The 22242-nt window shown below is 43.7% G+C and overlaps 1 protein-coding gene across 2 annotated transcripts; it reads right to left on the bottom strand.

Annotated features, from left to right (window-relative positions):
- Positions 1 to 1778: 1778 nt before the first annotated feature.
- igf2bp3 (insulin-like growth factor 2 mRNA binding protein 3) lies at positions 1779 to 20756 on the bottom strand. 2 transcript variants are annotated; one of them, XM_070846387.1, is made up of 15 exons: positions 20552 to 20756; positions 19529 to 19589; positions 13766 to 13814; positions 10043 to 10094; positions 9696 to 9759; positions 8624 to 8902; positions 6499 to 6633; positions 5899 to 6021; positions 5628 to 5763; positions 4261 to 4372; positions 3241 to 3350; positions 3004 to 3078; positions 2625 to 2756; positions 2380 to 2493; positions 1779 to 2142 (listed from the first exon to the last, which is right to left on the bottom strand). In XM_070846387.1, the coding sequence occupies exons 1-15, from the start codon at positions 20724 to 20726 to the stop codon at positions 2041 to 2043; spliced, it is 1719 nt and encodes a 572-aa protein (XP_070702488.1). In that variant the 5' UTR covers positions 20727 to 20756; the 3' UTR covers positions 1779 to 2040. The 2 variants fall into 2 exon arrangements, with proteins under 2 accessions (XP_070702488.1, XP_070702489.1); XM_070846388.1 differs by lacking the exons at positions 19529 to 19589; positions 20552 to 20756 and adding an exon at positions 3978 to 4046 and having other exon boundaries at positions 3241 to 3360; positions 4241 to 4372.
- Between the last annotated feature and the right edge of the window lie 1486 nt (positions 20757 to 22242).

The raw sequence follows: 22242 nt of genomic DNA, 5'->3' as shown, positions 1-22242 counted from the left end.
GACTGAGGTATCAGTGCGCGCTGGCGCTCAGTGGGGGCAGGGTGGGGTGCCTAGTGCCACAACAACCCCCCACCCCCTCAGCTGAGGTAGACGGCGTTCTACTGTGGAAGCATGGATACACTCGAGTACTTTTACCACAATCAACATATTTACATTCGGCATGAAGAGACAAATCAAATAAATTGTATATTTAAGTTTTGGATTCCTTTCCTCTTTTCTTACCCCCAGTCAGGGTTCATTCAGTACTTTGTGTGCCTTTTCTGGCTTGTTTTCCCTGTACGTACAAACTGAAACATCAAGTTACATTTGTGGGTTACAGAGAATGTCTTGTTTAAATCATTTTCCTATAGCGCAAAAATAAAATAAAATAAAATATGCGTCTATCAGTGTGACTCCCCCTACCCTCACCATGCAGTGAACGACGTTAACATTGACTTGATGGCCTGGCTACAAGGGCCACTCCGAACTGACAAAGCTTGCTCTATGAAAATAAACCTAGTCGGGCTTGGACCTTGCTAAGACACCATGATCAAGAAGGTGGCAGATGGCCTGGGAACAGAATAGACAAAAAACAGATGCTCTGTTGACTTTAGGGCAGCTAGACGGAGGACCGTTACAGTCCGCACTGCACTGCCCTGACCACAGCCCTCCTAGGGAGGAAAAAAGGAAATTTTGACAAATTAAAGTACCATTACCAATAACAATGTCAATCCCAAAACTAAATAGCATTGCTGCAATTATGTACGGTTGGCATTATTTGCATGTCTTAGTTGTTTTGTACTTTTCAGAAGATGGTGGACCCTCAGGGGAAAAACTGAGGCGATTTTCTCGATACTCCTGTCAGCCGCCAGCTGAGGGGGCGCCAACTCTTGCTCCGGGGCTGCTATGTACAAATAGACTTTATGTACAGGGTCATCTTAAGTCACACATACACATGAACAACGCCACCTAAAGCACCAGAGTTGAAGGCAAGGTCAGTTGGCAGCTGACCAAATTTTAAATTTTCTTAAAAAAATAAAAATGTTCAAAGACTATCAGCTTTATAAAGTATACAAAATACCACAAAAGCAAAATAAAAAAAGAAAGGAACATTTTTTCATATATATATAATCATTTTCTTTTTCTCTTCTGAGGTACTAGATCCTGAGGTAGTTAAGTAAAATGCATATTAAATTGGTTTTCCTGGGCAGCAGCAGTTCGGCACTGTTTCCCTAAGTGTCAGTCATGGCGCTGCCCTCACCTCTAAATATATATTCATCTATGTATATAGGTCTATCTATAAAATGCATCCAAATTTATAAAATGCCACTATCATTACAAGGGCAGGACACCCAATATAATCCACCCTTTCAGGGGTCCTGTCCTGAAACAAGAATCTTTCCCCTTAACATGGCCCACCCAATCTGAGCCAACCCTCCCCCAAAATAAACCTCTCTGTTGGTCCGACCAGGACCTTGATAGCAATGCCTTTTCCTTTCCACAGAAAACTCATGAGAAAGCTTCAACCAATTAAACACTAAAAAGGAAAAAAAAAAAAAAAAAAAATAGTCAACTAAATCTGAAGTCAACCAAAACATCTTGTCAGGTTTGAAGTACCACACCAAGGAGGTGATAGGAGAGGGATCCTTATTTCTTCTTTGTGTTTCTAGTGTAAGAGGACAAAAAAATAATAATTTCCGAACACACCCATGGCAGGGAGGAGGAGAGCGGTCAAGGGGTGTGTACATGTGAGGGCAGGTGATGTTGTTGGGAGCCCTCCGAAGTACATTCTCACAGAGATGCAGAGAGGTGAGGTGTGTGGAGGTTTAGAGGCATAAGGTCTCTTATTAGCCACACTCGAAAGTTCATCAAGTAAGACAAGGAGGGGTGGATGTTTGGTTGGATTCTGATAACCTTTGACCCCTGAGATGAGCATTACGACCCCTTGTCTTCTTTGTCCTCCTCTTCTTCTTCTTCTTCTCCCCCCGGACTCTGCTGCATCTGTCCATCTGTCGAGTCTTCTGGCAGATTCGGTCATCATTTCTCCAGGTCGCTGGATCTTTACTTCCTGCGGGGAAGTGGAGGCTGGGCTCCAGCTGTGGGCTTGGGTTGCTGCTGCCTCCTCACCTGGGCCAGGATCTCCTGAATCTTCCTCTGGGCCAGCTAGATGGATAGGAAGACATGTTAAGAGCAGATCACAACGCAAAGTAATCAAATTAAAGAGCATGGAAGGCCATCTTCAATTTGGATATGGCTCTTTCTGCATATGTTTAGCCTTTTAGCCTCTTTTATCCACTCAGTGCTGAGTTTGCCCTTACCTTTCTGCAAGGACCTTTATTTGACTCTACAGAGACAAAAAAAGGATGACTTCTTGGTCATTTATTCTCCATAAAAACCCACCTGGCATGCAAAGAAGTGTCCGCTGATCTTGACTATAACCTGGTCATTCTCATCGGGTGTCTGGTCCCTGGGCACCACCACTTCTGCACAGGTCAGGTTCTGCAGCTCATTTACCTGCAGCCACAAATTAAAAATTTTCATTGGCTGCAACAAACTTGGCATTTGTGCCAAGTTAATCACTGCACTAGCTGAACAGACCCAAGCCAGAATTTTGCAAAGCTTAATGAATCTGTGTCCTTGTTTACCGTTTTTCCACCCTTCCCGATGACTCGTCCAGCAGCAAAGGAGGGAACCTTGATGTGAGCCTCCAGCTTCACCTCTTCCTTGGGTCCAAAGAAATTCTCTTCCTTCAGCTTGCCAAAGATGCGACACTGAGCCTGCAGCCAGACAGGTTTGAGTACAGATTACTCATGCTGCACTTAGGCTTTTTCTTTCTGGGAAAAAAATGTCCCATTTCCTTACACACCAATAAAACTGTAGATGAAACAAGAAAATTCTGACTGCAGAAGTAAATCAAAGAGCTCCACAAAAGCTGCTACCATCAAATTTAACTATGCGGCTCAATTTCTTTATTTCTACCAACAGGGTTTTATGTGTTTATATGGCTGTGAGGAGGTGCAACACCTTAAACTGAGCCTCTGGTGGTCCAACGATGATGACCATCCTCTGTTTGGCATCCATTCCTTCTGCAGGGGCAATCTGGAGGAGGCCAGACGGACAGCAATTAACAAAAAGAAAAAAAAAAAAAGACAACCTTGACTTGTGTTTTCAATTCCTTTCAATCAAGTGACAACAGGTAGACAGCCAACATTGACGAGTCATCATTGAGATTCAGAACTTAACCTCCTGTCCGTCACTCACCTTGATTGAGGCTCCGGCAAAGTGTGACAGCTGTTTGATGTGTTGACCCTGTTTTCCGATGATGGCTCCCACTGCAAGCGCAGGGATGAACAGGTGAACAGTCTCCGACTCTGGGTGTCCCTGCTGGGTACAGACACATTAGCACTGCTGTGACCAGGAGATCGCGCAGTACGTGCAGACCACTTGCTCAACTCCAGCCACCAATGCACAAATGCAGACAGTGGATCTAGCGAAAGCTGTTCAGTTCTCCCTTGTTGTCACACAACATCAGCGCGTTATTGACATGAGCTCTGGACAGGATGGTGGTTGCATCGTCACAGAGGAACAACAAGTAGCACTGTTGATTTTGGATCGTGCCCAATATTCCAGTCAATGTGTCAGCTGAGGGCACACTAACAACTTGATTTGGCAGGCTCCAAACCTTAAGGTGCTGAGGTTTTATTCGCCATTTGGAAAACATTCAACCTCCGAAAAAACTGCATGTGCGACATATTTGGCAGAAATGACAGTGGTACACATCCAGTGAAGCGGATCTAAAATAGAACTGCTAGCCAAGCTATTGTTGCCCTGCAGAACTTATGTCTCTCCATCCAACTGCACAAAGAAAAGGCCTGCCTAAAATAGGTCAAAGATCAAGGGGCATATGGAGAAGAAACTTCAGTGGAGCAAACCCTGCCCCCTTATCCCGCAGCGAGCAGCCACAAGCCGTGCAAAGCACTGTGGGACGGGTGACTTACAGCAAGGGGCTGGCTGCTCGCCGACAGCATAGAAGCCCAAAATGGCCCCTCACCCCCATAAGGACTGCACTAAAGGAAAAAAGAAACATGAAACTGAGTTGCTAAAGACTAAATGTCTGCTTTTGATGTAATGAATTGTAGTTTCACTAGCCTGACCTAAGAGTTGCAAAATAGAGTGTAAAATGAAAAGAGAGCCAGTTCTGAGTGTGTGATGGTGCTGTACGGAGCAAACAGCTGTATGGGACAAAGAGACCATCACTTACTCCAAATGACGAGCATCCACCGTGGGCTCCAGGAGGTGGGACACTGGACATGGAGGGACCCATGCCTGGTGCTCCACTGGGAAACAAACCCAAAGCGTTGAGATTCAAGCCTGGAATCAGGTTGGACTGGAGCTGGAGAGAAATGAGAATATTTCTATTAACAGAATACACGTCATAAGATATACACTCACTCATCAGCACCACCAAGCTATTGTATTTACTTACAGTCACACTTCAACTGAGAAAATGACAAGAACAAATGCAGCTTCTATAGTTGCCATATAGCCATTTTCTAAAGTCAGTCCAAAACAATTTTCCCTTAAGTTATAAAGTGCTGCACATGACTTGACATGACACATAACTTCCCAATACATACCTTGTCTGCAAGTCTTTGACATCTCATTAATTTGAAGCAGATTCTTCCAAATCATTTTCTATCAAAAATTTTAACATGTGTCCACCTTGTAAACTTTGGAGTGAGCTTTGTTCTTCAGGTACACTACTTGCACTTAAGGGAAACCGAGTTTAAGTAATCTGAATACTCCTGGTTTTTAAAATCCTCCACCATTATCTGTATTTTTAGACTACAGGCATTATGAGAAGCCTGGTTAACACGAAATCCCACTGGAAGACCAGTGTGTCTGAAAGTTTTAAGTGTGTGTATTTATAGAACAATGATTCAGGATATGAAAGTGCTGCTATAGCAGCTGTGTTTCCAGATCATTGTTGTGTATGTCAACACCATTATCCAATTCACTTCCTAAAAACTGTTTCGGTTTTCTGGTCTCAGTTTATGTAAACGTCGTCAGTTATCTACTGTAGCAGACCAAGGCTTCGTAAAGCTTTTTAAGACTAAAATTGAAGCACTTTGAGAGTTTAAGAATTTAGAGAAAAGGTACGAGAAGGTGCGAAAAATAGGTAAGTATGATAAAGTTTACATTATTCCTTTATACCCAATCAATGTATATCATCTCTTTGGGTCATTTTACCAGTTTTCATATTAACTTTGATTGTATGGTTTGATCATGAGTGTTAAAATCCACCTGTTCAGTAGTAGCTGATTAGCAGGTACGGTAGTAAGCTAGCTACCTTCAATGCGCATGTATGCACAACGTCAAACGGTCAGAGTACATGCGTGAGTGAAGCAGAATGAAAAACGCGCCCTTTCCATTTCAGCATCTAGTGAGGGACGCCAAGAAACATGATGGGGATCATTTCAGATAGAGATTTTTGGTTTGTATGAGTGATTGTGTAGATGAAACGCCAAATTATGTCTCAAGGAATAAATTCTAATAGTCGTCAATGGACACTTTCCTTTGGAGAAAAAAAAAGTTATTCACCCATTTGCAGGAATATTTTTTCTCCGTTAAATGCTGATAATGCTTACGTTCATAGCAGCCATGTCACTCTCATAGGATTCCCTGATCTTCTTCATCACCTCCTCTTCTGCTCTTGAGCACGCCTCGATGCAGCCCTTCACTGTGATGGTCCGCTCTGGGTTGTACAGAGTCAAATCCTGCAAACTGGACAGCACAATTGGGGGGGGGGGGCACTGCATGAATACTACCACATTAAAAATGCATGAAATGCTGAGTGGCACTTTTATGAATGGGCTGCAGAGACTACAAATGGTGTCAATAAAAAGACAAAAGCCTCACGGTGAGATTGTGATCTTGGTCCCCGTATCCTGCTCAATTTTCTTCAGGTTGCGTCCTTCCTTCCCAATTAATCTTCCAACAAAGTTGTTGTGTGCAAGTATCTTCAGTGGGATCTCCTCAGTACTGCACAAAATAAATCGGACATTTAATTAATGCTCCTTACCGGTAACTAAAGATTCAGATCACACATCTCCTGGAAAATGAGCTGTAAAAGCTCATTTTCTTGGTGAATAAATTATCCATACATCCAGTTTTTCCACAGGTCTGATGAACAACTCATTTGCATTCATCTATCACAAACGTCTGCCAATTATAAACAGACACAGCTGTGTATAACAACATAACTTACAGCATAACTTACCATTCATACTCATTTTGATTGGATTGTAACACAAAAAAAAAAAAATACTGATAGCATTTTAAGAAGCAGCTTAGGAATTTTAAATAAGATAATTATATCACTGGGAATCGGATTATGCCAAGGGGGTGTTTAACAAAATGAGCGCTTCTGGTCATTTTTATAGCTTATAGGTGACAAAATTGTAAAAACCCAAGTTTAAGGCAGTTATTCTGACCCATTTTGTTTGGGTGCACACTCACAACTTTGTGTCGACGGCTTCCTTCTGCATGATCTCCATGATGGTTGTACAAGCATTCGAACAGCCTTCAGGAGTGGAGTGAATTGTGATGGGCTTCTCTGCTGCACCTGCATTCTCTTTCCTGTGGATGTCGATCCTGCAGTGAAGCAAGGCAAAGCAAGATTATGGCACCACCCAACAAGGCAATTTAAAGTTCTTTACCCAAAGATAAGACAGTGAAATGAAAACACAGGATTTTTAAAACTGCTTAAAACAAAGCAAATTACAGTGCAGAACAAGATTTGAATAAATATTACCAAAATTTAGCTTACTAAATACAATCCTGATTTAAACAAATTGAGTTGGAGCAGACTTGAGTTCTATGGGAGTTTCATCCAGTTATGTGGTGCATGACAAACTGAATGCTACCTCTCAGTCTTTAGTTTTGACTGTAGGAACAGTAAGAAGAGCATCTGAGAGGTCTGGACAGTTCATAGCATGGCAGCAAAACCAGTCCGTGTTTTACGGACTAAGAGTAAAATTTTGAAGTCTATAATTTGACAGACAGGAAGCCAGTGTAAAAATGTCAGAGCTAGACCAATATGATTCACTCAACTGGGGAGCTTTTCCTTATGCCAAGTTATGCTTTCTTGCCTCCTTTCTCACCCCGTGACCCAGAAATTGTTCTTCTATCTTCTAAAATGTACTCAAGGAGATGAGGCTTCTGGAGGAGTTTAGAGCAAGGAGACATGGGTGTATCCTTTGGCTCCTCCATCCTCACATCATTGCTGGGAGGAACCAAGGTGCAAGGAAAAAAACCCAAGTGAGGGAAGCAAAGAGACATGTTGACATAATGAAAAGCTCCCCAGGTCTTGGTGAGGGGCTCTAGCGGCAGCATTCCCAATCAGCTATAGCCACCTTATCAACTTCAGAGACAGTGTTACAGTTGTCAAGCTTCCTGAAGATTAATACATGACGTGCTTTATTAAATCCTGCTGTGACATAAGTTCTTTAATTTCTTGGTGTATTTAAGGCGATAGCAGGATGATTTTCTTAGTGTGGATGTTAAAATTTAGGTCCAATTCCATGTCTATAGCTAACCACATAGGTTTGTGGTCTTGTTATAAACTGATGCCGATGACTTTTAAATCATTTATTTCTGAGTCCAAAGACGACAATTTCAGTTTTATGTATGTTTAACTGGAGGCACAGTGGAACATCCCATCACTGATTTATTTGATGCACTTAGTGTTTGTATGGAACCACAGATAACTGGTGGTAACTTTTTTTAAATAAATAAAAAAAATAAAAATATCAGTCTTATCTGCATTGCTATGGTAAAGATATTGACGTGAACACAAGAGGCCCCAGAATGGAGCCTTGGGTCGCTCAGTGTGCAATTACTGATCGACACAAAATCATCACAGTTTTTCAAATAGGATTTAAACAAGTTTAGCACTGTGCCTGTAAGTTCCACCTAGCTTGCCAGTCTGTCTCCAGTAATATGCTGTTGTCAACCTTTTGAAGGGCCTACACTTACATTAACTGAGACTGCTCTTGTTAAACTCCTGACCGGTACATATAAGTTTAGGACTAGGAAGATGTTAAGCTGTTAAAACAAACTCATTAGGTTTTACTTAATAAGAGAGATGTCTAGATTATTGGTTTTGTTTTGTTTTTTTTAAGTGTGTTTTAGTATCTGCAGTTTTCAGACACTGTGGGAAATGGCATTAGAGTAGCGACCATTTGCAGAAGATCTAATGCCATACAGTTAAAAAACGTGAGGCAGCAGGAGGATTTCAAATGTTTCCTCCAAGGTTATATTGTCGATAAGATCTAATTGGGATATGCCAAGTAAACTGCTTTGCATTTCTCAGTTCTAAATTATAAAACACAAAGTCTCCATGTCATAATGAACCTGGAAATGTGTTTTTTTGCAACCTGCCTTCAGCTATACACTTTGTATTTTTACCAGTGTGGCATTTCTCCACGGTGCTTTTTTCTCAGACTATCTTTACCTTGGTAGGATGAAAGGAAAGATGTTTCAGAGTCAGCTTGCTCCAACACTGAAGTCAATGGTACAGAAAGAAGGACCGACACAGCTCACTGGGAGTATTCAGTGTAATTCATGACCTCCATGTACGTACTTTGAGTGGGTCTGTTTGGTGATGTTGCGGATGGTGGCACCCTCCTTGCCGATAATTGCCCCTACAAACTGCGTGGGAACCAGAATGCGCAGCGGGATGTCTGACTGCACTTTGGGCCTGGCGCCCAGACCTGGGGAGCCAGAACGAGGTGGTCCACGGGCATTAAAGCCTCTCCTGCCCCCCGCTGGAGGACCCTCTGGAGCAGCCGTCTCATCAGGGATATAGGACACTTTCAAGGCATAGTTTTCCATCATAGATCCATTCAGCTTCTCCATCGCCCTAAGAAGCATATGGAGATGTTAGTAGGGATCAAGAGTTTTAGAGACTAAGAACACAGCAAGGGTTGGAGTAAAATGCTCTGGCTGAATCAACTGCCAAACACGTTTCTGTTGTGGCAACCAACATAAAGCTTCAGGTTTGATTTCTTTCCCCACCTACTTATCAATGGGGAGATCCAAGCAGCAGAGACATTATAACAAAAATCAATGGGGTTCAATCCAAATGGATACAGTCCATGTCTCAAATGATGGACACAAGCATTAAGTAAGTAAGAGCACTTTGCATGCGCTACATTTGGAGAGGCAGTGGCCATACATCACAACTCGTGAGCTATGCTAAATTCCTTCCAACCTCTGGATAGCACTGACACTTAATACACATCTGTCTTGTCAGCCTCAAGGATTTAGATTTGGAGTCAATCAATTATGCTTGGAGACCTCTACAACCACTCGTGCAGAGGGCAACATTGTAGTGCAATTCATGTACACCAGGGGGCACCAGATGGCTAATTTAACCCCCCCTCCCACACACACACTCCCCCCTCCTCCTCTTCATAATTGCATGGCAAATTAAACTAGACTGGGTTTTTGGATGGAGGAAATCAGGTGCAATGTAAGAACACTAGGCGGAGGAAGCTGGTGTAATTTCCACTGGAGAATGCTGGGTAAAGTGAAAAACTTGAGCAGCTCCATGTCAAAAACATCAAGACGGATGAGCTGGAGGTTAATGTGAATACACTGCGTGTGTGTGTGTGTGTGTGTGTGCGCACATGTGTCTGTGTGTGTACACTCACAGCCTGGCCTGGTCCTTGGCTGCATATCGAACATTGACTACTGCAGTCTCTGTGTCAGTGTTTACTGTGGGAGAACACACAGCACGGTCAATTCACACACATTCAGTAAGGGGGACACCATTTACAAACATGAGCTACTTTTACATGGTTCAACAATTACAAATCAACTACGTAGGAAATTCTGAAATTATGTGCATGTATTCTAGAAAAAAAAAAAGATTGTACAGTCGTAATATAAAAATGGCACAAATCCTGATTGTAGTATAAAAAAAGTTCTGTGTTGAGGCAATGAGGAGAAATTATTTTTAAGCAAATTGCGACAACCCTTAAAACAAGAGTGTATTTACCTTGTTCACAGCTCTCTACTGCACCATACTGAGCAAGCATACCATCCAAAACCTGTAAGAAAGAGAAAGAAAAGCCATGATCACTCAGACTGTGGAGGCTTTGACCAGAACCTGTTAGTGAGCAGAAGCTCATCTATGGGAACCAGGCTAGCTCACTGCCTGGACACAGTCCATTAATTCTGAACCCCAGGGTTCAATGTTGAGTTACGTGGATAAATTTGCTGCCTTCTTGTAAAACCCCGTCTACCTCAAATTATGGCTGTCCCCTTACGGCTCTTAAATGGAGCTTCAGGTGCTGGGTGGGTTTTTACACCATTTTTTAAAAAGTCTTTACTTCACTCTATTCATTGTAAAAGCCACCATTTCTTCAAATAAAATTAAATGACTAGTTGGCCACTTATGAATCTAACAGTGATTTTTAAAAATTATGAATCCACATAACTATGGTTGCTTTTACATGAGTTGTTTTTTGTTGAATACATTTGAACTAAAAAAAAAAAATTATAAAAAATCCCTGCATGTTGGAATCATGCATATAAAAAATAAAAAAAAGACACATAGCATTATTTTATCAAAATATGCATCCAAAACAAAGCCACACCACACTGGCCACCTGCTCAAATCTGGAGGCCACAGCATTTCGATTCATAGATGTGATCAAATGTGGGCAAGAGGGGGAGTGAGGGTTCTAAGCTAAGCTAAGCCATCCGACCATGCTCAGTCGACAGCGAGGCCACACCCCCAAGAGCTCAACCCCACTTTCTAGCCAACAAGACCGATTCCCTGCCCCCCCACTCCACCAACCCACCAACCAAGCAACCTCCCGCCTCCCTGCCATCTCCACTTTCCATCATTGGCTGCTCCAGCTCTGATTCGAGTTCCCTCAAGCCAAGAGTTGCTGGCTGCTGGCTGCTGGCTGGGTGCGCTGCCTGTCCATTTACCGAGCGCAGCCAATGAGAATCCAGGCCATTCAGGAAAGGGTGGGGTACATTCCAGCAGGAAGCAGTGGCTGGGGGAGGGGTGCGAGTTCATGCTACACATTCTGTGAATCGGCACACATGGAAGGAAAGGGGAGACAGTCCAGGCCCACCCACCCACTACAGCTTGTGAACACGCCACTACTTTCACCACTATTCTCTGGCTGGAGGGCTATACGCCGCATGACCCATTGTCTTATCTACCTGATAAGATACATACAAGGCCTTTGCATCAAAAGATCCCTTTCTATTCTGTTCCTCCAGTCTAACCCCTCCCCCTAAGGGAGGGGAAAAAAACCCTCTATGTCACCTTTTGAGAAAGCAAACAGCTCGCTCGTTACATACTAGGAACATGGGTGGATCTGTGGCTGCAGTTGAGGGACATGCGTAGGCAAAGCGAGCCCACCATTACAAAACATTGAGCTTGTCCGTAGCCATTTGATCACAGTGAGAGAACCAGGCTGAAATCTAAGGCAATGTATAAACTTCATAACCTTACAATTCAGAAGTGTACAATAGTGCAATTTAAAAAGAAATTCCTCATTAGGCTTGCAGAGTCTTTATGGAGCAGCAAATTAAATTGAACACTACTACAAGCACACGCCATCACAGCTAAACCTCTGCAGAGGAGGGGGGAGAAAAAAAAAAAAAAAAAGTAGTCACGTAAAGCCGTGTTACTGGTACATGAGATTCCACATGGAAGTTAACAGTGGGATCTTGAGTTTGACACAAATGATTTAATGATTCCTGAAAATGCCTCAGTGAAATTTGTCAGACAACTTTAAGATGTTGACATTTAAGTACAGATAAATTTACGTGTGCCCAGCAGATCAGTATGATCACAGTAGTGTGTATAGCTCACACTGAATACCAAAGACGTTTAAATGAAACGTTCATCACATGCAGAGAAAGGAAGACATGCAATGCACGCACACACACACACACACACGACTGTTGCTCAACACACACACGTTTTTCACTAATCAGGCAGTGGCCTTGAAATCTGACCATTTTACAGCTCACCATTTCTAGTGATACTAATTTTTACATGACATCTTTTTGCCTTTTAACTCTTTTGGGGAATTAGAAATAATTAAAAAAAACACACACAAGTGGATTGTATTTGAGATTTAACACTGACCTTGATCGTCAGTTTTACTGCTTCAGCTCAGCTTAAATCCTCTGTGGAAACCTGGCCATGCAATGAACTCCCCTGAGTTCCACTTACATGACAAAAGGACAGTTTTTGCATGATCAATTGAAACATGGCGTCTTGCAGAATTTGTAACAGAAAATTTGTGGGTGTGTTTTTGCCTAAAATACCTGGGAAAAAAATACAAATTTTGTTACAAGGATCACACCCAGGCTTAATACAAGATCAAGTCAAGTAATTCACAGTTTTAAATTCACCTGTTTTGAGATAGCTGTCCAAGTGAGCTATTATTTGGGAGGGGATTAACAGCAAGTCATGAATTTTTATTTTAGATTTTTTTCCATAGCGGAAGTACCCATCACTAAGGTGGTAGAATCATACAATTAAATGCAATACAGTACAGTTCATATTGATGTCTGAGTACTTTTGTAGAGTTTACACTGTAGTGTATCAAGAGTGTCAGCACTATGCAGTAATTTGAGGTGTGGTTTATGGTGGCTTTACGGACTGCGTCATCTTAAAAATAAACTATGAAATGTCTTATTTTCAAACACCAAAGAATGCCCTTTAATTATAATACAGTTGAATTCCTAACAAACTCCAAACTTTTGCAGCTTTAAACATTTAGTGCGTCTTGCATGACTAGTGTATTGGATTGCATTAAACTGTACAGGTGTTGATTGTATTTTCTCCACCTTCTAGATGGCAAAGAAACACTGACTGTATCTTAAAGTCGAGTCACTTCGTTTCCACACAAATATACCAACATACCGTGCTGAACAACTAGATTAAAAAAACAAAAATAACCCATGAACCATGGGAGGATACAAGATTTGAACACTCGTGTTGGCCAGGGGGGACCCACGTCAAACTCCTCCGTCGCATGGAGGTTTTGCAACCCCTCAGACAATACACTTATGAAATGAATTAAAAATAACCCACGTTTTTTTTTCCTCTCTTCTCTTCCTTTGCAAGAAAACACATGGTGTGAAAAGGAATTCACTTTCAAACTAGCATGTGATCTGTGTTGAAAGACACCATGACAGAACAAAATCAAGTCACGTTCCCCATTTAAGCACATCAGATCCTGTGTAGCTCAAGAATCAATTCAAAACCGCAAGCTGTTTTTTAAAGCACTTTGAAACACGCCTAGTAAGTAGCAATATAATGCTAAAAAGATCATGTAACTGCTTAAAGTTTCCTCATGTGAATGACCCACCACATCACCTGAAGACCCTGGTCTTGCGAAACATTGAATTTCTTTAATTCGGCCAGTGTCTGGTGAATGACCACCTATCCCATCTTCTCCAAATCTGCTCTTTATCTAGAATTGTAAAAACCCAATCATACAGTCCTCGTGAAATTTCCAGTTGCATTTGCATTAGTTTCTGTGCCATCAATCTCAGATCCACCCACTGGTTGGTGCGTTGCACTGGCCTGAGCTTCAGCCTTGTTCAAACAAATCATCAAGCGCGTGCTCAATTGAAACCCAAAGGGGGGAAAGGTGACTCCAGAGGCCACTAAATGAGAGCCCAGTTGGGCTGCCCGATGGTGCCCCGCCCTCGAAACAGTTAGCAGCCTGTTAGCACTCACCTCCCACTGCATGTGAGGCGGGATGTTCCTGATCTGCAGCTTACAGCTCCTGGAGAGACAACAAGGGAGGAAGAGGGTAGAGTGGGGGGCATGGATAAAAGGAAGAGGGAGAGAAAAGAAATTGAAGGTAGATGGGAAGAGAGATGGAGAGAAGGGAAAAAAGACAGTTAGTAGCTGAAAACACCAAGAGCACAATGATACAAATGACAGAAAAGGGCATCTGATCTAAAAAATAAAATAAATCACAACTGTTGGTCTTTATTCCCTCTGCCATCAAGGGAGACAGACCAGAGTGGAGAAGCTGCAGGTACGACTTCTACTTTAATCCCATTCCTAACCGAGCAGGTGCAGTGAGGCACCCTAGGTAAATGTGATGTGTGATGTGACGGAGAAAAAGCGGGCAATGGGGTCATTTGGAATCACCACTGGGTGGTCTAAATTCAGTTGAGTGTGCTCAAAATTAAAAATTAAGCCAAGTCGCACCACGCCCCTTCGTCCCAAATCACCAATTGTGTCACACAAAGAGTGTGAAGAACAAGATATGGAAGAGAAACGGGACAGACAAGCGGCAGAGGAGTAGTAGTAAGAGAGAAGAGGGAAGGGGGGAAAAAATATATTGAAATGGCAAAGATAAGCTATCAGAATGACTTGTCCACAATCTTTGAGTACAGAATGTGCCCAGTAGCGTTACATCATCGGGATTCAACCACTGCAAGGCTCAAGATCACCCTTTTCAACCTAAATAGACACTCATCCAGGAGCATCCAGCTGTTGTACCAAAAACGGGGGACGAGAGGGGGAGGTGGTGCAGGTGCCAAACAGTAACCAAAGGGAATCTCAGCTGGTCACGTCACACTAAATAGGAAGAAACAAAACTGCGTGCTTGTTCGTGGAGAGTGCGCACACAGCAAGTGGAGACTAGCAGTTACAATGACGCTGCTGTGCTCCGTCACTAGAAACAACCAGGACAGACATCCCCAATTCATCCTTGTAGCTTGAAGGTTCCCAATTTAGTTGGTGTACAGCAGCATGAGTACACTGACTATGCATAGAGGTCAATGCAGACAATGGATTAATGAGTCAGAGTTTCACAAGTGTCTGCCTGCATGTGGATGTTGTATAAAAACGTCCAAAGAGTGCAGGCCACTCCAAAGTCCCCCTGCCTGTTGACATGCACAAGCCTAAAGGAACAAAACGTACATATGGCTGGGAGCTGAAGCATGAAAACACAGGAATCACACACACACTCTGACCCCATCCCATTTCCACACCAGCTTTACACTCACTCCGCACATACCTGCTTCATGTACAGCATGTGCACCCAATTTAAGTTGTGCATTGCGTGGACACCATTTTCTGTCTTCTGGGCAAAAACTTAGTTACACTCCACAAGCAGACACATCTCGATCTTTTCCTCAAGCTTCACTGAGCTGTGAAATGACATCTGAAACGCAGCTCGTCAACTTGCTCCACTGCTAATGGTTGTTTTGTAATCGGTGTAAAAGATAGCACCTTACAACATCCAGCATGTATACTCTTTATACCATGAGCTCAAAATTAAGAGGAAAAAAAAAGTACAAAAGTAAAGGTGATTTTTAAAAAAACTAAATTTCAAGTACACCTACGTAGGAGGACGTACTGCACATGTGCAACAAGGGCCACAGTAGTTGAAATTCCTCAGCTGAGCCTCTACGACCATAATCAAGCCAACAGCAGTTCAACAACGCATTTAATTTGAGACATTAGGAAACAAGTTATTTCTAAATGGACAAATTGTAAAGAAAATTCCCAAATAACTTCCAAGAGGAATTCCAGCCCTTTCCGGCCCACTGTGCCATTCCTGGCTTATCCACCCCCCACCCCCCCCAGCACATTCTGTATGCTCTGCATTGCGGTGGGAACGCCATGCGAAATGTGCAAATGCACCAAGCACTTCCAGTCGGATTAACCTATAGCTCCACACACAGAAGAAGTCAGCCAGGGTATGGGGTGGGGTGGGGGTTGGTATACATTCCCCAGTCCCAGCCCTTGATTTGGGGAGGGGAGGGAGGTGTGTGAGAGTGGGGTGTGGTGTTGGGGGGGGACTAGCCCTGTTTCAGGCAAGGGTAACAAGGGCCCTCTCTGCCCTGTGGGGGTGGGGCCCTGTTGCCATGGACACGGACAAGTCCACTGACAGGAACATGTAGAGCGGGGTTAAAAGAGGGAGGGGGAGGGAAGGGCCAGGAGTGACTGGGGTTGGCTCGTCATGTGATGGCCAGGAGGAGGCCAGGCTCCTTATTAACTTTTAAAAAAATTTCAAAAATGGACCAATATTCTACACGTTCACCACCTTCCCTCACCACAGCTGGAACCTACAGCCCTGCACGGTGGAGACGGTGCACACAAGCGTGCACGTACATCCATAAGAACCAAGAGAGGATTCCCAAGTCAAGCACCATGAGGCTGCAACACACACACACACACACACCACTACCTGTATTCATCTCGATTTCTTAGTCGTCCACCCTTTGAGGCACTCTACGTCAACACCATCAGGGACGGTGTGGGACACACAAGATCTCTGCTCAACGCCCATCTACAGCCATTGACTACTCAGTATGCAGAGGTTCTGAATGACTGAACTCCACACAGTCTGGTTTCCGTTGCCCTCTCACAGGCCTTATATGCACACTGTGCACCCAATAAGCCACATTCAACACTTGCGTGGGTATAGATTGGTTTGAAATTCCCTCAGAGAATTCCAATGAGTTGAATATCAACAGTTAGAAATGAATCAACTTCTGCAAAGCCTATTATACATTTGTATCTACCTCCCCACCTCACAGAAAATACATTTTTATGCATATACACACGGAAGAGAAAGCAAAAACACAATGAGGTTCTGATTTGAGCCTAGTAGGAGGGAGAGCTAAGGAACTTTTGCCTGCAGTCTGGGTAAAACAAGGGGCCACATTCATAATTATCTGGCACCCCAAGTCTCAGTCCCAAATCCCCGATTTTGCAGGTGGGGCCCCACAGTGACCCCATGACCCAGAATTCTTGTAATAAGAGCCAGGAGCCACTTTTACAAAGAGCAATGAGTCGATCTACACTATCATCTCATTTTTTTGTTCTTTTAATGTTTAGTTTAAAAAAGAAAAATGAAACGATGAAAATAAAAGCTAAGACTCCACTCACTGAAAACATTTGGTCCACTGTTATGAAATAATTTCCGAGAAGAACCTGTTAACCATCCGTTTCCTCCACATATACACACGCACACACACACACACACACACAGCCACCCCTCCTATAGCCATTTTTCTACTCGTACATGTGACTGAGCAAGTATGTGAATGTGGGGATGGGCAAACTACATTTGTTTCATTTATACAATATGGAGAGCAGAATCTGACCCAGGAAGTAAAGCCAGCGTGTACACAATAATGACACTGCTGCAACTTACTTTGGCTCACAAGACAGAAATTAATTTTTGGAATTGAATAAAAGAATATACACGTCAAACTGCTCAATTAACCATTTAAGTACTTGGCACACCTTGGCCACATAATATATATTTTTGCCACCACACTTTTAGACGAGGCTGGTTCAAAAGTGAAAACTGTCATTTATAAAGTTTTATAAATGAGGCCATTTTAACTGAAATCTAAATACACCCAGAAGACTCTGATGAATGCTTGATTTCCTAGTGCATAAATTACATAGCTTCTTGGAACTAAAGAAAAAGTAAAAAGACATTGTCAAGAACGTGTGGGTGTCATCTTTAAATGCCAGATTTAAAAAAAGCAAAAAAAAAAAAAAAAGCTGAGCACTGAACATTTTTTAGAAGCCAGGCAAAGTGAAACGTAAATGCCCATAAGATGGCTGAAAGGTTTGAAATTATGAAAAGGAGTACAATGCATCTGTGGACAAGAGGTTTTCAATTAGCTGAATTTTATTGTTTTATGTTGTTGATGCTAACAGTATATTTTCAAGAGTCACCACTGAACGCAGCAGACGTTTTGCTAAAGCGCTGGAGGTCATTTCAGTGGGCTTTTGGCAACAACCATGACAAATTCAGATAATATACATGAAAATGTTTGATTACGTGATGCGTTTTGGCCAACATGAAACACCACGCTGCATAGCATGTCTTCCTGTGGAGCTCTCACTCTATGAGCCTCCAACTGTAGCCATCCCACCTTGATCTCGGTCTGCTGTAGCACTTCCCCTTCCTGATGGGTTCAAAGGTTAAGCCATGCTGATTGGCCTAGCCCACAGTTGATACGTGCAAGTTGGAATGCAAAGAGGGGCCCCAGTGTCCTAAGTGTGTGTGTGTGTGTGTGTGTGTGTGTAGCCTATACTCTGAGCACGGTTCCCATTGACTACTGCTATGTTCCATGTTGTAAAGGGAGGGCACGTTTTACTTTTTTGAAGTGTGGCTGAAACTCGACTCTGTTGCTGCCATGGCCAACACAGCAGGCTGCACTAAAAGACACAGCAACGTCACCAGTTTTTCGTGATCGGGAAAATTTGGAGCAAGGTCACAAGATTTGACGCAAAATTCCCCATTAAAGCCCACCTGGTTTATTTATCCAGGCTACAATGTGCACCAAACAGCCCAGCAGCTGCCAGGGAAAGCCTGCGTGACCTTCAGGTGGAAAATACATTTCACGTAAAATGTCAAAACCCACCTTCTTCCACACCAACATCTGAGCACTTTCTAAAAAACTATTTAAGCCACGTATAATATTTTAAAAGCCTCCATGTCTCAACACGACTTTCTGATCTCAAATGTGACTCGTTACTTTGCGTAAAAACACCAAATCACTCAATTAAACTTTAAAAAGACGCCAAACCACGCATATAACGTGTGCTACCTCTTAGAGAAATCATTACGCAGGCTACAAAAGGGAAGCCATTTTAATTTAATTCAAGAAAAAGGCTTAATTATGACCGAATTGCGTCACCTCTTAAAAATACGCACACACTGCCAGAAAGCCCCAGTATTTTACGTCCTCAGCGCAGATTATGAGGAGCCAACAAAATATATTTTTGGTACACTTCATGGAAATCATTGAGTGAAACACGACAGTCCAAAGTGTGGCTACGGGGGTCTGACTGTGGACACTCAGGCTTTCCGTGACTTGGGCCCCAAACCTCCCATTCCACTCGCGTTTGGGAGTCCATCTCATGCAACAGCAGCACAATGTGCAGAGGAGGGCGGAAGCGCAGGGCAGGCAGGGAGAATGACGGGCAGATCCTTCTCAAATGGACGACTCCACAAGGCCTGTACGCCTCAAATCCAGCCTGCACTCGCTCTGCACACATTTCAGCCAGCACACTCGGGCTTTAACTAGTCGCCCAGAGGTTGGAGCTCAAATAAAATCACGTACTGTGCGTATAGAGAAAATACTGATGGATTGGGCGAGCGAGGAAATACAGGCATGTGCTGGTTAAACCCAAATACACACGAAGGTTTTAGGAGCACCCCACAGCCATGGCGAGAGGAGGGAGTACACCACCAAACGCCCCTTTCATTTGACCCCAGAGCATTCAGGGGAAGAAAAAAAAAAATAGACCCCTTGAAACCAAAATGAAAATACTCACTGCTGAATTAAACATCAGCAGCAACATAAACGCGTATTACCAGCAAATATCACTGGGTTAAAATAAATAAATAAAAAGGCTTCTTGTAGAAAATGGCTTGGTGGATTTAAGAGGAGAAAAAAAAATAAGTGCAGCTCCCACGAGTTGAACCATGTATAATAAAAGTCGACCTACCTTTGACGTTTAGGGACCGAGTGCTCCACTTCGAGAACTTTCCCATGAAGTTCAACTTTCCCTAAAAAAAAAAAAAAAGAATAAAACAAAATGCAACACTTAATTTACATTAATCCTTTGACCTCCTAAACAGGCCTAGTGGGTGGATTTCAGGTTAGTGTTTGGTGCTCGTTTTACGCAGTAGACTAAAATCTAAGGAGGCATTATGTGGACATGGCATCGTCCTGGATATTTTCTGCACAGTGTGATATTAGGAACGCAAATTGCTGAAAAGTGTGCGAGCCACTAACAGCACGAGGATACAAATGAGGCAGAGATTAGCCCAATGCGTAAAATTATCCGAGTTTAGCTGAATTGTTACGTGTCCCTGGATGAGCAGGCCTAACTTCAATTTAACAACAAACCCAGAGACGACGTGAATAATATACAAAAGCAAATAGTCGCGTGGCTCTGTTAGTTGGCCTACATTTGACCAACACAATTAAACCACCTGGTGTGTCAGCATGGGCGAAATGGCTTCACAATGTAGCGACTTGTGGCCACAAGAGAAGGCCTGTAGTTTGAAACCTGGACAAGAAGTGCACGTTCAAATTGAAGCTGGTAAAAGCAGAAACACACCACGGCCTCAGCTCCCAGTCGTGCCAAAGTGGGCTGTGAGACATAGCCCACAATAAGCTTCACTCCACGGCGTCCACAGCCCGCTTGCCTATGCGCCCCACTGCCCTGTACGGCACATAACCTGCATTAGGAGAGCCTTGGTATTCTCATCCTCAGGACTGGGTTTACTCGACCATTTTATCAAGCCACACTCTGTGGAATTACAAGCGCAGGATTTCACTCAAACCCGGGGCAGCTATTTGTCTGAGCCCACGGTGTCAAAAGGCCAAGTAAAGGTTGTGTGAGAGAAAGAAATGCTTGGATACACCCCCACCCTACAGGGTGGAAGTAAAGGCAATCTCCACACAATTGCAGCAGTTCGTGCGTCTTTCCAAATCCCACTTTTTTCGCTCCCACATTTCTCACCTGAAAGAACATCGATGGCCTTCATTGCAGCCTTCTCGTCCGGGCAATCCACAAACGCATAGCCGGTTTTGACAAGAAATGGACCACTGTGCGGAATCTTCCACTGCTCAAAGATAGTTTCGAAGTCCTCCTCGCTCGCCTCAGCGCTCACGTTGCCAATGTATAGCTTATTCATGTTCTGCGCCGAAAAGGGACAATCTTTACGCTGAGGGAGAGATAGTTGTTTGCTCTCACGGATGTGCAGTGTTTGGAGTAGCCTAAATCGCCTTTACTACTACAGAGTGGCTGTGGCGTGCTTCCCGGTCGTTCAAGCCACAGATAGATTTAAACTGGCAGCCTCACAGTGCGTTCGCTCTCCCTCGCCCCTCTGTCTCTATCGCGCAATAAATAAATGCTCAATTATTAATCTCGTGTCTCCAAACGATGGCGGGCTGGGTGAAAAGGAGGAGAAACTACTTTGTGTCTTCCTCCAAACCCCCTGGCAAAGAGACAGAGAATGTCACACACGGTAAGGCTGGCGCCCGCCTCTAAGTCTGTAGCCTAGAATAAGAAGAAGAAGAAGGGGGAGAAAAAAAAATCCTCTGCTATTCCGGCTTTTTTGAATGAGCCACGTGTTCAAACTACAAATCAGCCCACACGTGAGGAATCCCAATTGCTCAATTAAGTGTTTGGGATTGGGGAAAATTGCACGGGAATCTGGGGTGGGGACAGCAGAGGGGAGTGGAGAAAAAAGGAGGGGAAGAGTGGATTGGTGTTGGGAAAAAACCTGGCGAGCTATGTGCGTAAAGGGATTCCGTGAGAACCCCGTGTATCTTTACTAGAATCACATTCGTGTGCCTTTCTCTGCAAAGCCTCGATTCTCATTGGTCGGCTGAGGAATAGTAAAACGGCACTGCGCTCACGCACGCCCATAGCAGGGAGACGCTGATATTGCGGGGGCTTGTGCGCACGGCTGTGCTAAGTGCGCTGTACTGATGACACAGTAGGAAGAAAAGGGGGAGGGGCCATTCATAAATGATATATATATTGTTAAATTACACACTGGACACATTTAATTTTCAAAAATCTTGACAAGGGAGGGCCCTGCGCCGCTCCTCGGGCCCTCGCGCAATATGGGAATGACACGTAGGCCTACTACTATCCACATGACGGCATCCATCTTCTCCAACTACAGTGGAGCCATGCCCTCGCTGATCCACAACTCAAAGTCCAACAGCAGGCCCGGCTTGCCCGTGGACGCACTAAATGATAGTGAAGGGGGTTTCTTTTGGGCGAGATGAGTGTCGCCACGCCACTTGTTTTTGCCAACTTTCAGAGCATTTGGCGCAACGAGAGAGCCTTGGCCATGCGGAGCGAGAGCACATGGCGAATCCTCTCTGCTATACCTCCGGCATGGACTTGCACATACTGAAAGAGGGAGGGGTCTCCTACACCAAAGTGCCCCTAGCGTCCTATGTAACGCACAGCCCAATTCAATCACGTGTGGAATACATGTCTAAAACATTACACAACTGCCTTTAAGATCTTTTGTGAATCAGAGGCAGAGGCGCCAGTCCGCAGAGAGGGGCCGTGTTTACAGCACTGATGGCCGGTCGAGTCCATACCTGTTGATGGCACAAAGGTGGACATGCTATCAGAGCATGTTGTTCAATACCAAACACCCCAAGGTGAAAATGTACACACAGTGTCGT

This window comes from Pempheris klunzingeri, chromosome 16, assembly GCF_042242105.1.
Source record: "Pempheris klunzingeri isolate RE-2024b chromosome 16, fPemKlu1.hap1, whole genome shotgun sequence".
Classification (NCBI taxonomy): Eukaryota; Metazoa; Chordata; class Actinopteri; order Acropomatiformes; family Pempheridae; genus Pempheris; species Pempheris klunzingeri.
This window is presented reverse-complemented; position numbering and strand designations above follow the sequence as displayed.

Bases quoted from the DNA above. Each gene is read 5' to 3' on its own strand.
- igf2bp3 (XM_070846387.1), bottom strand. From the start codon at position 20,726: ATGAATAAGCTATACATTGGCAACGTGAGCGCTGAGGCGAGCGAGGAG. The intron at 6,022-6,498 runs GTGAGTGTGCAC...TATTTTGTGCAG, and splicing joins GAAGCCGTCGACACAAAGTT to TACTGAGGAGATCCCACTGA. The intron at 3,079-3,240 runs GTGAGTGACGGA...GGCCTCCTCCAG, and splicing joins TTGCCGGAGCCTCAATCAAG to ATTGCCCCTGCAGAAGGAAT.